A 19,285-nucleotide genomic window follows, 5' to 3' on the forward strand; every position below is an offset into this window, starting at 1 on the left:
TTTTTACAGAGAGAACTCTAAATAAAAAAAGAAGGGTATAGAAAGTTTGTAGAAGAATTTAATATGGTCATGCTATATAAAATTAAAGCAAATGAGTCTCAGTATCAATTACAGCAAAATTAGAATTTTGTTTTCAGTTAAAAAGTACAAAGTTTTCTTAACTGTTAGTCTGCTCTTAATATTGAAAGATTGCAATGAGTTCTCTAATTGTTTAATCAAAGTAGTTTCCCATGCTTAAAGTCTCAGTGAGTTGTCGGACTAAAGGACTAAAAGCTAAACTTTGCTAACAACTGTGTAACCTTCTTTATTTGCCTTTAAAGTACTTTGTTGTCATTCTAGTTAAACAGATAAGTATTGCTTCATGTCAACCTATAATCCTATTTAGGCAAGTGCCAAAGAAACTATCTTCTGACAACTTCCCAAAATAAATTCAAAAAGGTACTTTTTTACCTCTAGTTAACTCTGATATTTTCCAGAGGGCCTTAGAACATGTCAGAGGAACTTTTTCTCATTGGAGAAAATATTTGGCTAATTTGGCTTATTTATCTGATACATATTTACCTAGAAAGCACTGTCAAAAAGAATGATGCTAAACTTTGTTACTGAATGTTTTGTGTCATAGAAATATCCAAATTTCCTTATGACAACTGTCTTACAGTAAGCTCTCATCAGATCTTTAACCATTGTCATTTGTAAGTCTTTTGTCATCTACACTCACTGTTTATTACTCCTAAACTAGTAAGAAACTAGATTTCAGCAGAACAGGTATTAGTTACATAGGATTAAATAAACTAAGGAAGATGATTCTGTAGCTTTTTGTTTCAAATGTTGATAAAGTATTCTAAGCTTTTTCGCTTAAGCTGATAATAATTTAGTAAATGACTGCCTTTATAAGCAGAATTGAAACTTATCTTTCTCTCTACCTGATCCCTCCAGAATTTAAAAACTCTGTGACTATTTTATATTTCATGGCAGTATGCTTATTTGCACAAGTTCAATAAGAATCTGCTTTCCTTGTAAGAGGACCAATTAAAAACACTGGTTATATTACCAAGGCTTTGACTGGAATGTCATACCTGAGAGACACGTGTGTAAACTCAGATATGAACAGACAGCTTGAAGGAACTAAGATTGACTTTATAAAGCTAACAAAGTCCCTTAAAAGAACTGGCCTAGTACCTTGCTTACAGAGTTCCCAGCAGCCTTACCAGGTGAGTAAGGAAGGTCACTTCCTGGCAGGTGCAGGACACTCAAGAATATCTTGGGAACCTCAAGAGGAGAATTCACCCAAATGTATAGGTACTGCAGGCACAACCTGATGGCAAGTCTGGCTTGGCTTTCTGGCCTCAAGAAGCCTTTAAAAGTCCAATCTGAAATTCCTTATAAAAACTTCCAGCAAAGCATATTTAAAAGAGCCTATGTAATCAATTGCTCTTCTTGCTGCACTTATGCTAATAATCAAGCCAACTGTTAATTATTTTCTTAATCTAGCTACTTCTAATAAAAATGAGTGATTTTAGAGAAAAGTATTGTTTCAATAATGCAGTCTTATCTATACTAAATCCTAATACTAGTCATTGAGATGTAAACTCGATCCAGAATTCCAGTCCCCCAAAATGGCCTGGCTAATGCCCCTACTGGGCCCCTTATTAACACTTTGTGGTTTACTCTTAGTTGCCCCTTGTGTCCTCAGGTTCCTCCAACAGTGGCTAACCCAGATGACCCAGGTCGCCACCAACCAGACGTTACTTCACCGTTACGCACCTCTTCCCACTGAACCCCCTCCTTCGGCCTAATACCAGCCTCAAACCCCCATGATGTCCCTTGTCAGCCGGAAGTAGCCAAATCGAGTCGTCGCCCATTATGACCAATAGGCTGGAATGTTAGGCCGGAGGAAGGAAAAACAAGGACATGCAAACAGAACGGAGAGATACCATAAACGGAGAACAGACCAGACCCCAAGGTCTGTGCCTTACATGGAAAGGGGACAGCTCTTTCTGAATTCCATCCTTCTGTTGTGCCAACTAAGACCCGTATGTCAGCCTCCTCCCTCTTCGAAGTCAAAAAGTTTCTAGTTGTCTATTGTGTCACCTTTAGCTAATCATACCTCTCCACACCCCCTAGGATAGCTTGCCCACTCCTCCCCCTCCTAATCCCTTATAAGCCCCCACCTCCCTGACAGGGTGTGACTTCCCTGGCCTGTAATACCCTGACCTGGGAACATCACCCAGGAATTGCACTCAAATAAACTGCCTGGCCCTTTGTTGCCTCTTGTTGTGTGCTTATTTCAGTTAAAATTTATCTTACATTTTAGAATTTATCTTACAGTATATATTCCATGTAGGACATTATCCTTCTATGTGTAAAAGGCCTCAGGCATGCTACAAAATAACTGAAAAGGCTATACTGTCTTCTCAGATTTGGGAGGCAACCTGGGTCCTTAATTCACCCAGTTCACCAACAGATATTTATAAAACACTTTTGTGCAAAGTAGCAGGAAGAGAAAAACTTTGAAGACTATTCCACCTCTTTAAAAATGTACAGTTTAGGAGAGATGGAGTGGAAAGACATAATTATAAAGCAATACAATGAATGAATGATACAGCCATGCACAGAGTACTATGGGAAACTCCCAAGTCCTCTACCTACAATTTGAGTTCTGCAAGTTCTTTTCCAAAGACTGAACTCTCTGGACGGCGAGTGGAAGATGGGGAAGGGCACAATTCATTAACAAACCACCCACTGTACACGGCTGCTGTACTCTGTTTAGTAGTGATGTTAACTTCTGCTTTACTGAATGAAAATTTCTCATTTTATCCCAAATTCTGTGCTGAGGCATTACATCTGTGCAATTTCAAATCAAATTTGGTGCAGAGGTATCTACACTAGTGGAAAACCCAAATTATGGGTCAAGTTTGTTTTGCTTACTTTTGATAATACAGAAACAGTAACAAGAGTTGCTAAATAGAAGCCCTAAGAGTGATCATTGGCCATCTGGCACATTTGAAAGTAATTCAACAAAGTTAATATCCTCAGGCTACTATCATTTAAACTGTGACTTTCCTTAATAAGTTCTATGAGGTTTTAAAAAGGCAGTTTGTTCCAACAAGGAAAGATAAAAGCAGGCATTTTGATTGCTTTTCAGTTGAATACTTCTTAGATAAGGCAAAAAAAAAAAAAAAAAAAGCAAAAGCAGCAAGTCCTTTGGATAAATTAATTGCAGCAAAACAAAGCATCTAGATTCTTTAGCTTCCTTTTCTAAATCTTTTGCTGTGAGTTTTGAATCAACAATTTCTATGCTAAGTCAAAAGACCTCGGGGAAATATAATCGGAAATACTACAACCTAAATGTTTTTGGTTTCTCATTTCTAAACAAAAGAGATGTGATGCCGGTACTCGGCCCCTGGCACTGCCTCAGTTCAAAAGCTTGCACGTAGAGCTAAGGCGACTACACGCTGCCGGCCGGGGTCCAGTTTTCGGCTGCTAGGAGCCTGCAGGCACACTCGGACCCCTCCCGGCGCTCCTTACAGTTCCGGCAGCAGTCCGCCGCGAGGACTTTCGGCGACCAGTTCCACCTCCCACCGGAACTGGCAGGAAGAACGGTCGCAGCTCCCGCAGGGCTGCGCGTGCGGCGCGTGCGCACCAGGGCGTCAGCCCGGCCCACGGGCGCGCGCCGCAGTACCCGGCGCGTCCACCCGCCCTGGGCCTGCGGGACCAGCCCTGAGAGGCTCCTGGCCGCGATGCCCTCCGAGCCCTCGAATCCTCAGCCTACCGCGCACGGCTCCACTGGCTCACACGGCGCCTGCTGCGGCGGGTCGCTGGAAGCTAACGCGGGCACCGGGACGGGTCGCAGACCGCGCTTCCCCCGGCTGAAGCTGCGACCTCCTCCGCGGGGCGCCTGCGTGCAGCCAGCAGATGCGGACTAAACCCTTCCGCGGTCCCTGGCCATGCGCGGAAGTAGCGCCCCGGTGATCCCCCGCCTTCCCGCCGCTTTGAAGCCCCCGCCCCTCCGACTTCTTACCGCCGGCCGGAAGGGGCGTCCGCACGCTCCGCTGGAAGCTTCAGGAGGCGCGGGCGAGCTCTCCGACAGATGAATAACTTCGCCTGAGGGAGGCGGAAAATGAGTGGGCGGCAGGTGGCGGGGGTTGGCCCGATGGTGGTGCAGGGAGCGGGAGCGAAAAGCAGCCGAGCACGCGCTGGGGCCCGGATCTAGGGGTGACGGGGTGGAGGGGGCTGCAGGACTCGCGCATGCGCCGGACCGCCCCCCACCCCCGGGGCGCCCTGGGAGGGGGCGAAGCTCCCCTCCGCGCTTCCGCCTGCAGAGGTTATGGAGCCGACCAATCAGGGCCACCTGCCGTTGAGAGCTCCAGATTTTGGCTTAATTGAAGTATGTCCTTGGGCTTTGTTACATCAATATTGCCAAATTAAAAAAAATTTTTCTCCGGTTTGCATTTTACTTTTGCCTTTGGCCCTTTTGACATCTATTTTCAAACCTAAAGGATACTTCATAGGTGTTCTACTCTTCAGCTTTTTAACTGTTTGCTTTGTTTTTGCTTCAGTGACTTTGATCTCCCCAGAAACTGCCACAGACGGTTTGACGAATACTATAACCTCTCTTTTCCCTTTTCTACCGTGTGGCACTGTTGCCTGAGGCAAAAAAAAAAAAAAAAAAAAAAAAGGTCTCCATCTGTTCCAGCCCTAACGGCTCTTGACTTCTCATAAAAAGTCTGGTCATTTGTGACCCATTCCATCCAGTCCCATTTTTCCTTAAAGCTTAATTTATCTCTCGCATCTTCAATCCTTTTAAATGCATCCTTGCCACCAGCAACTAAACGGCGTCAACTTTCCTCTGATTCCTTTCTTTGGGTTTCAGTTACCATCCATAGAAAAGACTAATTTATAGCTGCCCACTTAGCATTCCCCACTTGTCCTCAAACCGATGGTAGTAACCTTCAAACTTGATTTATTTCCTAGATGCCACATTTAGGTAACCGCAGTCACAGTCACCCAGTTTGTTCATACTAGAGAATGGAGTACTTTTCTTTAAGTCTCTTTCTGCTCCACTTGCCTACCCAACCCACATTCATCCCGCATTCCAACGCAGCAATGAGGTATTTTAATGCTGGCTAAGTGCCAGGATTTAAGTTTTTTAATATTGTGAAGTTGTAGACTTATTCCAAGATGCTGTCATTACTGTATTTTGGGTTGAATTCCTCTAAGAAATACTTTGTCCCCCTAGTGTGACTTACCTTCTATTATTCACCTTATTCAGACTTTTTCTCCAAATGATTTTAAGTCAAAGTATCAAATTAAGAATTGAGGATGACCACTTTGGAGAATGTTTGTGCTACAGATTCTGAAGATGACTTCAGAAATGAGTCTAATTTCCTAAGATCGTTTGAAAGGAATCATCCTTGTCTGGATATTTAAGTTCTGGTATATTTATTTAAAATACTGTTCTCTTTGGTCATAATGTAACATTCATTCACAAATTTTCAAAATACAGTATTCTAAGACACACTAAAGGTAACTGTTCAGAGAGTAACTTACACTTTTGTGATACAATTCAAAAGGTATTCTGGAATTTCAGTGTGAGTCATTTTCTGTTCTGGATTACAGATGTAGAAAAGGTTTTAGGGACTGAACTCAGTACACATTCTACCTATTTGATACCTCTAAAGGTTTTCCTGAAAACTCCAGTTAACCTCCTTGCATATCTTCCCTTTTATGTCTCCCTCTTATTAGATGCTGCACAGTATTCAGTTTACGATTTCTTCATTAATGTTTGGATTTTTGAATAAGTAGGTATTTACCATACTTAGGTTTACCTGAAGTAAAGAGATGTCAAAAAGTAATTTGAAAAATCACTTTTCAGTGTGGTAAAGCCATTATAAATTGCATACATCAATCTAAATTTTTACTCTTTGAAAACTGGTAACTTACTGTAAATCAATAAAGGGCAAAAGCTGAATATAGTGAAAACTGTATTTTTATTGCCTTTTTATTTTCAACAATGATTACTTGAACTTAAAAAAAACATTGCCTTTATTAACTAATGGTTACTGAAAAGCCAAACCTTCCCAGCCCACTTCATATTCTCTTTTAACCATTTCAGGGCAGAACAATGTTCCAAACTATAAACCTGTTCTTTATTAACATTGACGGTCATGTGTTTAATGAAAAGCTTTGGATCCGATAAACGAGCAGCCATTATTAATCTTTCCACTGCAGCTTGGTAATCATCCTTGCTCCGAGATTTGTTTTCTTCACATCTACAAAATGAACCTCACAAAGTCAGAAACTAAAAAGAAGCTATATAGTTCCTTCAAAAGATAATTATTTACATTCATTGGTTTTATGAAAGTCTTTTTACTATTCTTTTCTAAAACTGGCTTTCAGACATTTGACCATATAACAAGGACATATTATGATGCAGTACATAAAAACTGACAAGTTTCACAAACAAGACTTATCTTTATGACAATGTACTCTATTTTCTCGTCTCTTTCATTTTAAAACAATGGTTACAACCCCCTAAATTGTATTCATCATGCAAATGGACTACAACCTACACTTTGAAAAACACTGCTCTAGAAGAGCTAATAAATTTTTATCTTTGTATTTTCAAAGTTAATGATTGAATAATTATCCATTATGCATAAAAGAATATTGGATTTAAACACAGTTGGAGTCACCAACATTTACATATTTACCTTGATATTGGCAATTTTTAATTATAAGTATATACTTAGCATACAGTAACAGAAATTGTAGCTTTATCTTTACTAAATTTCCATTATTTTCTTCACCAGTGAAGTACTTCACTAAGTGCTAGAATTTACTTTTCTAATACTTTTTCTACCAGTCTCTAAATCTCATAAAATTCATACATTATGGCTGTATATATGAATTTATACATACATTTTCCTAAGGGATAAGGAGTGGGAAGTATTTAAAATAGAAATGTGGTTGCTATATTAGGCAACACTTTTTCTTTGTGTTCACTGCAACTCTGCTCCTGGCACCTGTAGAGGCCAGCAGTAAGACCCAAGAATGAGCCTACCCACATTAAATGAACACCAGAGTATGGTCCACAGAATGGTGGTAATGGGAACTTTCATTTGGAATAGGAACAAATGGTCACAGAGAGAAAAGACTGGTAGGCACCTTCTACTACCTTCTGGCTTAGGAATTGGTGCCTGGCATCTGGTAGATGTGGCTTATGCCAACTATGTGCAGTTTTTGAAAGTCTAAAGATGCATCAAATTCTCTCTCATGGAGGTTAATGTAATGAGGCAATGCTCAGTATAATAACAATAAAACCATATTGGCTTGGACAAAATAAAAAATCTAGTTATGCAATGGGGTCACAAATAATTCTCCCCAAATTTGACAATGAATAAAGAGGCTCCATATATGTGGGGAAAGCAAAACTATGAGAACACCAAACCCTCATTCAGATGATGGAGAGCCTAAATGCCTCATGCCATGATAATGCACAGTAATAAATAAGGAAGCCCTTAGAAAAGTACAGAGTTGTAACAAGAAGGGCTAATTTCAGTGGATTTTTGAAAAAGGTGGACCTAGGGAGATTCAAGATGGTGGTGTGAGAGGTGAGACAGAGAATTCCTCCCAAAACCACACATAGTTTGAAAATATAGTTAATACAACTAGCCCTCAAATAGCAACAGGAAAGAAGACTGCACCAGCCTGCATACAGACCTTACCAACAGGGCAGACCTCATGAAACAGGGTAACGTACCAAAGCCTTGATCTGGCAGGACTCAAGCCCTTCCCCCACCCCAGCTCACCCGCGGGAGGAAGAGAAACAGAGCGGGGCAGGAGGTGGAAGCTTGGGACTGCTGAACACCCGTCCCGGGAAGTCTGCTTTGGAGAACAAACCTACATTGTGTGGTGCTCTGGAGATTGCTGGGGTTGGGGAGCAGGGACAGGCAAAGTGCATGAGAGACTGAGACTCCGGCCATTTGTAGAGGATGGGGATTCACACCCGGCCGCTCTGGGACAAGGGAAAGGCAGGCAGTCTGGGAGGCTTCCTAACAGCGGAGAGGGCTGCTGAAGTGGCAGTTTTTGCACGAAGCTTGCTATGCAGCAGGAGGGATAGGTAGACAAGGTTGTCTGGGGGCACTCTGCCCCGCAGGTTGGGAACTTTGAGGAGCTTCACACATCCCATCCCCCTGGCTGCCTACACAGAACCGAGGTCCCCCACTGTGACACGCAGCCTGCCAAGCCTCCCTCCTGGCCTTCTGGCACCTACTCACAACCGGTCACTGTGCTGGCGTCAGGCCAACCAGAGGGAGAGCCCGCCTACAACAGATGGAGATGCCAAGCACAGAGCCTTACACCTGTGTGCTCTGCCCACTGGAGACAGGCACCGCAGATGGGAATCAGGAAACAGATCTTTCCTGCGCCCAGGCACCAGTTCCACTCCCAACCTCACTCTACAGGCTGAGCAGCAACAGAAACTGGAGCTTCTGGGCACTAGAGGGCATCACACAGAATTACGAAACATCAAAGGAACCTGCTTCTGACCAAAATCTCACAAACCCCAGAAAAAGGGCCAAATGAAACTGAATTCACCAATCATCATGAAAGAGAGTTTAAAATAAAAATCATAAACATGCTGATGGAGGTACAGAAAAATATTCAAGAACTCAGGAATGAATGTAAGATGGAGATTCAATCATTAAGAAATTCCATATCTGAAGTGAAACATATAATGGAGGGATTTAAAAGTAGATTAGATGTAGTAGAAGAGATGGTAAATGGGACGGAAACTAGAGAACAGGAATACAAAGAGGCTGGGGCACAGAGAGAAAAAGGAATCTCTAAGAATGAAAGAAAATTGAGAGAACTGTGTGACCAATCCAAACGGAACAATATCTGCATTATAGGGGTAACAAAAGAAGAAGACAGAGAAAAAGGGATGGAATAGAAAGTGTTACTGAGGAGGTAAGGAGATAGTCTCTCAGACCATGGAGGTACACATATCTCCCAACACAAGGAACCCAAGGAAGACAACATCAAGACATATAATAATTAAAATTGCAAAGAATAAGGATAAAGACAGACTTTTAAAAGCAGCTAGAGAGAGAAAAACTATCAGGCTATCATCAGATTTCTCAACGGAAACCTTACAGGTCAGAAGGGAGTAGCATGATGAATTTAATGCAATGAAGCAGAAGGGACTTGAACCAAGAATACTCTACCTGGCAAGGTTATCATTTAAAATTGAAGGAGGGACTAAACAATTTTCAGATAAGCAAAAGCTGAGAGAGTTTACCTCCCACAAACCACCTCTATAGTGCATTTTGGAGGGACTCCTATAGATGGAAGTATTCCTAAGGCTAAATAGATGTCACCCAGGGGATAGACAAAGAGTACAGAATATGATTCATAACATACAAAGAATGGAGGAGGAAGAAAAAGGAGGAAAAAAAAAAAGAACCCTTAGGTTGTATTTGTAAAAGCACACGAAGAGAGTTAAATTAGACTGTTAGATACTAAGGGAATTACCCTTGAACCTTTAGTAACCACAAATGTAAAGCCTGCAATGGCAATAAGTACATACCTATTGATAATCACCCTAAATGTAGACGGTCTAAATGCACCAATCAGAAGACATGGAATCACTGAATGGAATACAAAACAAGACCCATCTATATGCTGCCTGCAAGAGACTCACTTCAAACCCAAAGACATGCACAGACTGAAAGTAATGGGATGGGAAAAAAATATTTCATGTAACTAATAGGGAGAAAAAAGCAGGAGTTGCAGTACTTGTATGAGACAAAAGAGACTTCAAAACAAAGAAAGTAATAAGAACAAAGAAGGTCATTACATAATGATAAAGGGATCAGTCCAATAAGAGGATATAACTATTATAAATAACTATGCACCCAACACAGGATCACCTACATATGTGAAACAAATACTAACAGAATTAAAGGGGGAAATAGAATGGAATGCATTCATTTCAGGACACACACTACTCACTCGAAAGGACAGATCAACCAGACAGAAAATAAGTAAAGAGGCAGACGCAATGAGCAATGTATTAGAACAGATGGAAATAACGGACATCTACAGAACACTCCATCCAAAAGCAACAGGATACACATTTTTCTGAAGTGCACATGGAACATTTTCGAGAATAGATTTTATACTAGGCCACAAAAAGAACATCAGTAAATTCAAAAAGATTGAAATAGTACCAACCAGCTTCTCAGATCACAAAGGTATGAAACTAGAAAGAAATGACACAAAGAAAATGAAAAAGCCCACAAACACATGGAGGCTTAATAACATGCTCCTAGATAATCAATGGATCAATGACCAAATAAAAACAGAGATCAAGCAATATATGGAGACCAATGAAAACAATAATTCAACAGCGCAAAAATCTGTGGGACACAGCCAAGGCCGTGCTAAGAGGAAAGTATATTGCAATACAGGCCTACCTCAGGAAAGAAGAACAATCCCAAATGAACAGTCTAAACTCACAATTAATGAAACTAGAAAAAGAAGAACAAATGAGGGCCAAAGTCAGTAGAAGAAGGGACATAATAAAGATTAGAGCAGAAATAAATAAAATCAGGAAGAATAAAACAATAGAAAGAATCAATGAAAGGAAGAGCTGGTGGTTCTTTAAGAAAATAAACAAAATAGATAAACCCTAGCCAGACTTATCAAGAGAAAAAGAGAGTCTACACACATAAACAGAATCAGAAATAAGAGGGGAAAAATTACAACAGACACCACAGAAATACAAAGAATTATGAGAGAATACTATGAAAAATTTGCTAACAAACTGGATAACCTAGAAGAAATTAACTGGTAATCAAAAAACTACCTAAGAACAAAACGCCTGGACCAGATGGCTTCACTGCTGAGTTTTATCAAACATTTAGTGAAGACCTAACACCCATCCTCCTTAAAATTTTCCAAAAAGTAGAAGAGGAGGGAATACTCTCAAACTCATTCTATGAGGCCAACATCAGTCTAATACCAAAACCAGGCAAACACACCACAAAAAAAGAAAATTACAGACCAATATCCATGATGAACATAGATGCAGAAATACTCAACAAAATATTAGCAACCAAATTCAAAAATACATCAAGAGGATCAGATACCATGATCAAGTGGGATTCATCCCAGGGATGCAAGGATGGTTACAACATTTGAAAATCCATCAACATCATTCACTGCATCAACAAAAAGGACAAAAATCACATGATCATCTCCATAGATCCTGAAAGAGCATTTGACAAAATTCAACATCCATTCATGACAAAAACTCTCAACAAAATGGGTATAGAGAGCAAGTACCTCAACATAATAAAGGCCATATATGACAAACCCACAGCCAACATTATACTTAACAGCGAGAAGCTGAAAGCTTTTCTTTTAAGATCAGGAACAAGAAAAGGATGCCCACTCTCCCAAGTTTTATTCAACATAGTAGTGGAGGTCTTAGCCATGGCAATGAGACAACACAAAGAAATAAAAGGCATCCAGATTGGTAAGGAAGAAGTCAAACTGTCCCTGTTTGCAGATGACATGATATTGTATATAAAAAACCCTGAAGAATCCACACTCCAAAACTACTAGATCTAATATTTGAATTCAGCCAAGTTGCGGGATACAAAATTAATACACAGAATCTGTTGCTTTTGTATACACTAATGATGAACTAGCAGGAAAGAGAAATCAGGAAAACAATTCCGTTCACAACTGCATCAAAAAGGATAAAATACCTAGGAATAAATGTAATCAAGGAAGTGAAAGATCTATATTCTGAAAACTACAAAACAGTCAAGAGAAATTAAAGAAGATACCAGTAAATGGAAACACATTCCATGTTCATGAATAGAAAGAATTAATATTGTCAAAATGGCCATCCTGCCTAAAGCAATCTACAGATTCAATGAAATCCCTATCAAAATACCAACAGCATTCTTCAAAGAACTGGAACAAATAGTTCTAAAATTCATATGGAACCACAAAAGACCCCAAATAGCCAAAGTAATCCTGAGAAGGAAGCATAAAGCCGGGGAGAATTATGCTACCTGACTTCAAGCTCTACTACAAAGCCACAGTAATCAAGACAATTTGGTACTGGCACAAGAACAGAGCCACAGACCAATGGAACAGAATAGAGAGTCCAGATATAAACCCAAGCATATATGGTCAATTAATATATGATAAAGTAGCCATGAATATACATTGGGTAATGACAGCCTCTTTAACAGAAGGTGCTGGCAAAACTGGACAGCTACATGTAAGAGAATGAAACTGGATCACTGTCTAACCTCATACACAAAAGTAAATTCAAAATGGATCAAAGACCTGAATGTAAGTCATGAAACCATAAAACTCTTCAAAAAAAAAACATAGGCAAAAATCTCTTGCACATAAACATGAGCAAGTTCCTCATGAACATATCTCCCCTGGTAAGAGAAACAGAAGCAAAAATGAACGCGTGGGAGTATATGAAGCTAAAAAGCTTCTGTACAGCAAAGGACACCACCAAGAGAACAAAAAGGCATCCTACAGTATGGGAGAATATATTCATAAATGACAGATCCAATAACAGGTTAACATCCAAAATACATAAAGAGCTCATGCACCTCAACAAACAAAAAGCAAAAAATCCAATTAAAAAATGGACAGAAGAGCTGAACAGACAGTTCTCCAGAGATGAAATTCAGATGGCCAACAGACACATGAAAAGATGCTCCACATTGCTAGTTATCAGTGAAGTGCAAATTAAAGCCACAATGAGATATCACCTCACACCAGTAAGGATGGCCACCATCCAAAAGACAAACAACAACAAATGTTGGTGGCGAGGTTGTGAAGAAAGGGGAACCCTCCTACACTGCTGGTGGGAATGTAAACTAGTTCAACCACTGTGGAAAGCAGCATGGAGGTTTCTCGAAAAACTAAACATAGAAATACCATTTGACCCAGAAATTCCACTTCTAGGAATTTACCCTAAGAATGCAGTTTCCCAGTCTCAAAAAGACATATGCATCCCTATGTTGACTGCAGCACTATTTACAATAGCCAAGAAATGGAAGCAACCTAAGTGTCCATCAGTAGATTAAAGGATAAAGAAGATGTGGTACATATACACAATGGAATATTATTCAGCCATAAGAAGAAAACAAATCCTACCATTTGCAACGACATGGATGGAGCTAGAGGGTATTATGCTCTGTGAAATAAGCCAGGTGGAGAAAGAGAAGTATCAAATGATTTCCCTCATCTGTGGAGTATAAGAACAAAGTAAAAACTGAAGGAACAGAACAGCAGCAGACTCACAGACCTGAAGAATGGACTAACAGTTACCAAAGAATAAAGGGATTGGGCAGGATGGGTGGGAAGGGAGGGATAAGGGGGAAAAAGGGGCATCACGATTAGCATGTATAATGTAGGTGGGGGGGGACACCAGGAAGGCAGTATAACACTGAAGAGACAAGTATTGATTCTATAGCATCTTACTACGCTGATGGGCAGTGACTGCTGGCTGAGGGTTGTGTGGTGGGTACTTGATAATAGGGGGAGTCTAGAACCATAATGTTCATGTAATCGTACATTAACGGTGGCAAAAAAAAATGGTGGACCTAAAATAAATTATTGCCCAATTCTTCTCCCCTTAAGTATGGACTGGATTAAAGGACTCACTATATACAGAATTAAGCAGAAATGACAGTGTGCAACTTTGACACTAGGTTGCAAGATGACAATTCTGCATGGTTCTCTGTATTTCTGGAATTTTTGAGACTACCCCTTGTTCTGGATTTCAAGACTGTTTATATAGTGAACAACCTTGAAATACCGTTTCTCCTTCTGGAGCAAAGGGTAGGTCTGTTTAAAGCCTTACAAGATGTAGACAGTGTTTCCCTGCATAATAAAGGAGCAGGCACGCTTATTACCCATTATAAAATATTTGAGTTCTTTAAGTTCAGGATTCCTCTCCTGGATTTGAATCTACTACATGTGCAGGTATCCATGTGGGCTAACTGTGGGATTTGGTAGCAAGAGGAAGAGATACAAATATACAGATAATCATGCTGCTTGCTGTATTATAAATAATAAAGTTCTCTGTCTACAATCCAGGAATCTTGTGTCTTATGCTAGGATTCCTGAAACTACAGCAGGCTAACCTGTAGCCTGCAAATGGGGTACAATGAAGAGCCTTCACAGTTCTTGATATAGGCCATAAAAGGCCCTGGAGCTTCCTCCTTGCTTCTCTCCTGGATCACTCAGTATGAGAGAAGTTAGCTGTTATGTCATGAAGACCTTCAAGGACCCTATGGAAGGGCCCTTGAGGTGAGGAACTGAGGCTTCCTGCCAACAGGCATGTGAATGAACCATCTAGGAAGTGGATCTGCCAGCCCTAGTCCAGCCATCAGGTCGATGACTATACCTCTGACTACATCCTGACTCCCGATAGCAGACACTGAGTCAGCACCATACTGTGACTCCACTCTAAAATTCCTGAACCACAGAAACTAAAATAACATTTGCTGTTTTAAGCCATTAAGTTTTGGGATAACTTGCGGACAGTAATAGATAACTGACAGAATATTCAGTCTGAGGATCTGGTTTGTAACACCACCACAAAATTCTTGTCAAGAAGCTCTCAAACAGGAGTACCATAAGATCTTTATTTTGTAAGTTTCCTAGGTAAGGCTGACAAGAAATTGGAGTGGTATAAGCCAAATTAAAATTAAATTCTAGACCTTTGAACAAAATTATTCAAAGAGATGCCAAGAGTTCCATTATTTTATTTATGAATTTGTAACAAAAATTTAAAATATAAGAACTAGGGTGGTGGCAGCTTTATTTTCAACAGACTTCTTGACTAATAAAACTTTCTTATCACGTATTTCCCTTTTTGACCTGGTTCTTAGATCTTCTGTGTTGCCCAGAAAGATAAATAACTTTGTTAACTACCAGAAAACTATCAATTCATGATAAAAAGTGATACCTAAAGAAAACCTATCCCTTTCAACATCTTAACAGCATCTCTTAAGTTGTTAAAGTGTTTATTAAATGCTACTAGCTTGTTTGGTTTTACAGCCTAAACAAGTCAAATCCTTTCTCAATTTAAGTGTTAGCAAAGTTTGCAAATACCCATACACAAGTATATATATATAGGGCTGATTATATGAATATATAATTAATATGTGAAAAATTATATATTTATATAAGTGAATAAAAATTATTTGTATCCCAGAGCAGGTGTGGGGAATCATGATTGCTTTTAGGATGCAGTTAGAAGTTTTATCAACCAACCTTTTCAAAACTATCTGCAGCATCTGTGTAGAAGTTCCAGGACTCTGAATACTACTAGCATTAGATACGAGGAAGATTTCAATAGCTAAAAGCATTTCAATCTCAGATAAATAAGATGGCATCAATAGAAGTTTTCGGTATAAATTTCCCTTCAGTGGTGGGTAGAAACCCAATGAAAGAGCACCTGAAAATTAAATAATAAATCAAAGTTTACTAAAATCCTAATAAGTTAAAACCTAGACTTCCAAAATAACCATAGGTAATAATTACTTACATTACATAATAATTCTTCACATCAGGAACAGATTTATTACACAAATTATATGGCAGTGAATTTATTTTAGTACATTTGAAATTATTCTTTGTAAAATGCCTTTGAAACATTAAATAAGAAGTATGAAATATATTAAAAAATCTCTCTGTAAAATGACTTTTGAGCCTCATTGTGGCAACTACCCATTTATTTCAAGCTCTGTTCAACAAAACATAATTTCAGAATAACTAAAAAAACTGGAATAGCTACTTGGGTTTTGTTTTAAGGGATTTGGTTTGATAGCAACTACATGTATTTATAATTATTGTCTATCTTGAATTATGAACCCTAAATGTAGAAAGAAATGTGCAACTGTAATAGAAAATAGAAACTGTAATTTGAAAACTTTACTTTCTATCAAATAGTTACTATAGTATTTTTGGGTGCACTTATTTAAGTGCTGTTATAGTTTGTGCAATAAATATTTACTGCTCCTATTATATATCTAGCATTGAGGTAAGTATTAGATATAAAAATGAATAAAATACACTTCCATTCTGTAGTTGCTCAGTGTGTTGAAGCTATACTCACCAATTAATGTTCTAAAAATTTTATTTTTCAAAAGAAGAGATTTAACTTTTAAACTGTTTAGGTCCTTATTATAAGTGATGCACAGAGAAACCCCCTTAAGTCCTAGGACATCCCAGTTGTATATAGCAGCAACATTATATTGTTATATTTTACTGAAATCAATTTAAGTCTGCATGTAAAATTTGCTTAAAACATTTTTTCAGGATAAGTTTCTTCAAGAAATCTTTCTAATGTGGATAAAGATGGCTAATATTTGAGGACCTCCTATGTGCCAGGTACCTGTGCTAAGCACATAGGTTTTATCTAATTTTAACTTGACAATTTACTACCTTTGGAATTAGGTACAAGTACCCCCCTATTATAGATGAGGGGCTTTGGGTAAGCACTCTGGTCTTCTGATTCCAGAGTTTGGGTACTAGCCACTAGGTAGTCTCACCTCAGGTCACTTCTAGGACTAACAAACTAATGACACATTAACTTTCCTAGCTATTGATAAATAAAATTTACATGCATTCCTGTTTTCCTTTTCTGACCAGAAGAGGAAAACAAAAAATAACAAACTGAGTAGAAATTTACTAACATTACTTTTTTCCTCTAAAATCAAACATGAAAAGACAAACACTTCATTTGGTTTTAGGGATGGAAAGTCATGGAAAGACACACTGAGATTATTTCCCCTTCCTGACTTTTCAGCTTTGAGAGAAAGGCAGTATTCTTAGGCCTGGGGAGAGCAGGAGTCTCTGGAAGACAACTTTATTGTCCCTGAAAAATTTCCTTCTGATTAGTTTCAGAACAAAAGTAGAGCAAAGCCATCAAAAAAGTAAAAGGCAACTCATAGAGTGGAAAGAAGTATTTGAAATTCATGTATCTGACAGGGGACTTTGGTATCCAGAGAGTTATGTATATGTATATGTCTATCAGGTATATATGTATGTGGGTGTGTATACACACACACACTCTTACAACTCAACAATTAAAGAAGAAACCCAACTAAAGAATGTGCAAAGAAAAAAATGGTAACACACATTTCTCCAAAGATGATATACAAATGGTCAATAAGCAGACGAAAAGGTGCCCAACATCATTAGTCATTAAGAGCATGCAAATCAAAGCCACAATGAGATCCCACTGTACATCCACTAGGAAGGCTAAAGTAAAAAATACAGTAAGAAGTGTTGGTAAGGGTGTGAAGAAATTAGAATTCCCATACATGACTGGTGGGAACATAAACTTAAAGTGGTAGAGCTTCTTTGGAAAATAAATTTTCCTCAAAAAAATTTGAGCAGTTCCTCAAAATGCTAAACATAGATTTATCATATGAATGAGCAATTCTGCTCCCAAGAGAAATGAAAATACATGTCCTCACAAAAATTTGTACATGGATGTTCTCAGCAGTGTTACTCATAACCAAGAAGTAAAAACAACTCAAATATCTATAAACTGATGGATTTTTAAAAATCCATATAATGGAACATTATGCAGCAAAACAGTGAATTGATACATGCTACAACATGGATGAACTTTGAAAACATGCTAAGAAGATATCACAAAAACTACACATTAAATGATTCTCTTTATATGAAATGCCCAGAATTGGCACATCCATAGACACAGGAGATGAGTTGTTGCCTGGGGCTGAATCAGGAAATGAGGAAAGGAATGTGTTTAGGGTATCTTTCTCTGGAAGTGCTAAAGCTTTTCTAAAATTTGATTGTGGTAATGGCTGTGCAACTCTGTGAATATAATAAAAACGAATGCAATGCATACTTTGAGATAATTTTTTTGGTATGTGAAATTATCTCAATATTTTTAAAAAAGCAAAACAAAGACACTAGCACCACAGTCTTAACAGAGCCTTGATGAAAAAAACAGCAGCAAGCCCAGAATCAATACTACTAGATGTGATTGTGAAGCACTAAAAGGCTTTTCTAGCAACTATTAAGCTGTGTGTGATGATGAGCTTAAAGAGTGTTCCAATATATTTTAAATGTCAACACTGTCAGAAAATGAGATGTTCTGATGACTGATCAGTGGCTATAAGTTATTTTATTTTATAATTCAGGTACATTAAAAAAATCCCCAATATACTCTTTACCCTATAACCTCATTGCATAAATCCCAGAAGTTTCACTGCATATGAAACTAGACATAGATGCTTTAAAAAAGAGGGAAAGTGCTAAAAAGAAAGGAACTATATTGTACCTAGGCACTCACTGCTAAAAATAAAAAAATCTTTAAAAATAAAATATTATTAGGGTTGGAAGGACTTAGGGGAATGGGGAGTGAATGCTAATGAGTATGTGGTTTCTTCTTGGCTTGACAGAAATGTTCTAAACTGTGGTGATGATTCACAACTCTAAATATACTAAAACCACTGAATTGTACATGTTAAGTGGGTGAACTGCATTGTATCTAAAATTTTATAAATAAAGCTGTCAATAAGATTTTTAAAAATCAATAATTAAGTTTAGAAGCTTTAATACAAAATTTTATTTCCAACTAAAAAAGAGATTCATAGAAATCTAATTTAAATGTTTCCAAATTTATATTTTGTTCCTATAGCATACAGACACCTTCTGATGGCATTTTCCCCAAATTGCACAATTACCTGAAAAATAAATAACCCTATTAACACAGATTGTACCAACTAAAATCAAGAAGTTATGTAGCAAATAGTACATACATACTTTTTGTGTGTGATTTCTACCACTCTGCAGGGAAATTGTATAAAGGAGTTGAAACAACCACAAATTGAAATGAGGTGTTATAAACAAACAATTCTAGCTTTCCTCTAAATTTCTAATCCTTTAAAAGAAATTCTGCTTTCAAAACTTTTGATTGTAACCTATAATATGAAATACATTTTACAGAATGGTCCAGTACACACACACACATATATGTATATAACTGAGGTAAAAATTTTATCAAATAATACTTAACTCTATTACCTCTAATGCATACTAATATTTTCTTCTCCATTTCATTGGGAAAAAAAGGTTACCATCTGATAAATTGATCACAGCTGATAGTGTGAAAAACACTTCCAAGTTCAGAGAGGTTTCTGTACTGGCAGGATTGGCTGGGATGTTTAACTCATCTGGCACAGTGGTAACA

The 19,285-nt window shown here is 38.4% G+C and overlaps 2 protein-coding genes across 6 annotated transcripts in view; both read right to left on the reverse strand.

Moving 5' to 3' along the window:
- TCAIM (T cell activation inhibitor, mitochondrial) overlaps positions 1–4,363 on the reverse strand; it is a 73,501-nt gene extending 69,138 nt beyond the window's left edge. The window contains exon 1 of one of the 5 annotated variants that reach the window (XM_057497291.1): positions 4,022–4,363. The gene's annotated coding sequence lies outside the window, so the exon portion shown is untranslated. Of the gene's footprint in view, positions 1–3,772; positions 3,874–4,021 lie in introns of those variants that run through there. The other 4 variants (XM_036897155.2, XM_036897152.2, XM_036897153.2 and 1 more) reach the window with 4 other exon arrangements.
- A 1,610-nt stretch (positions 4,364–5,973) lies between these two features.
- Positions 5,974–19,285, reverse strand: part of TOPAZ1 (testis and ovary specific TOPAZ 1) — a 123,990-nt gene continuing 110,678 nt past the window's right edge. Inside the window, exons 19-20 of the mRNA XM_036897180.2 lie at positions 15,328–15,511; positions 5,974–6,272 (exon numbers count right to left, since the gene is read on the reverse strand). Of these exons, the coding sequence (XP_036753075.2) occupies positions 6,053–6,272; positions 15,328–15,511 (404 nt within the window). The 3' untranslated portion in view covers positions 5,974–6,052. The remainder of the gene's footprint in view (positions 6,273–15,327; positions 15,512–19,285) is intronic.

The sequence above is a fragment of the Manis pentadactyla genome, chromosome 1 (genome assembly GCF_030020395.1).
Source record: "Manis pentadactyla isolate mManPen7 chromosome 1, mManPen7.hap1, whole genome shotgun sequence".
Lineage (NCBI taxonomy): Eukaryota > Metazoa > Chordata > Mammalia > Pholidota > Manidae > Manis > Manis pentadactyla.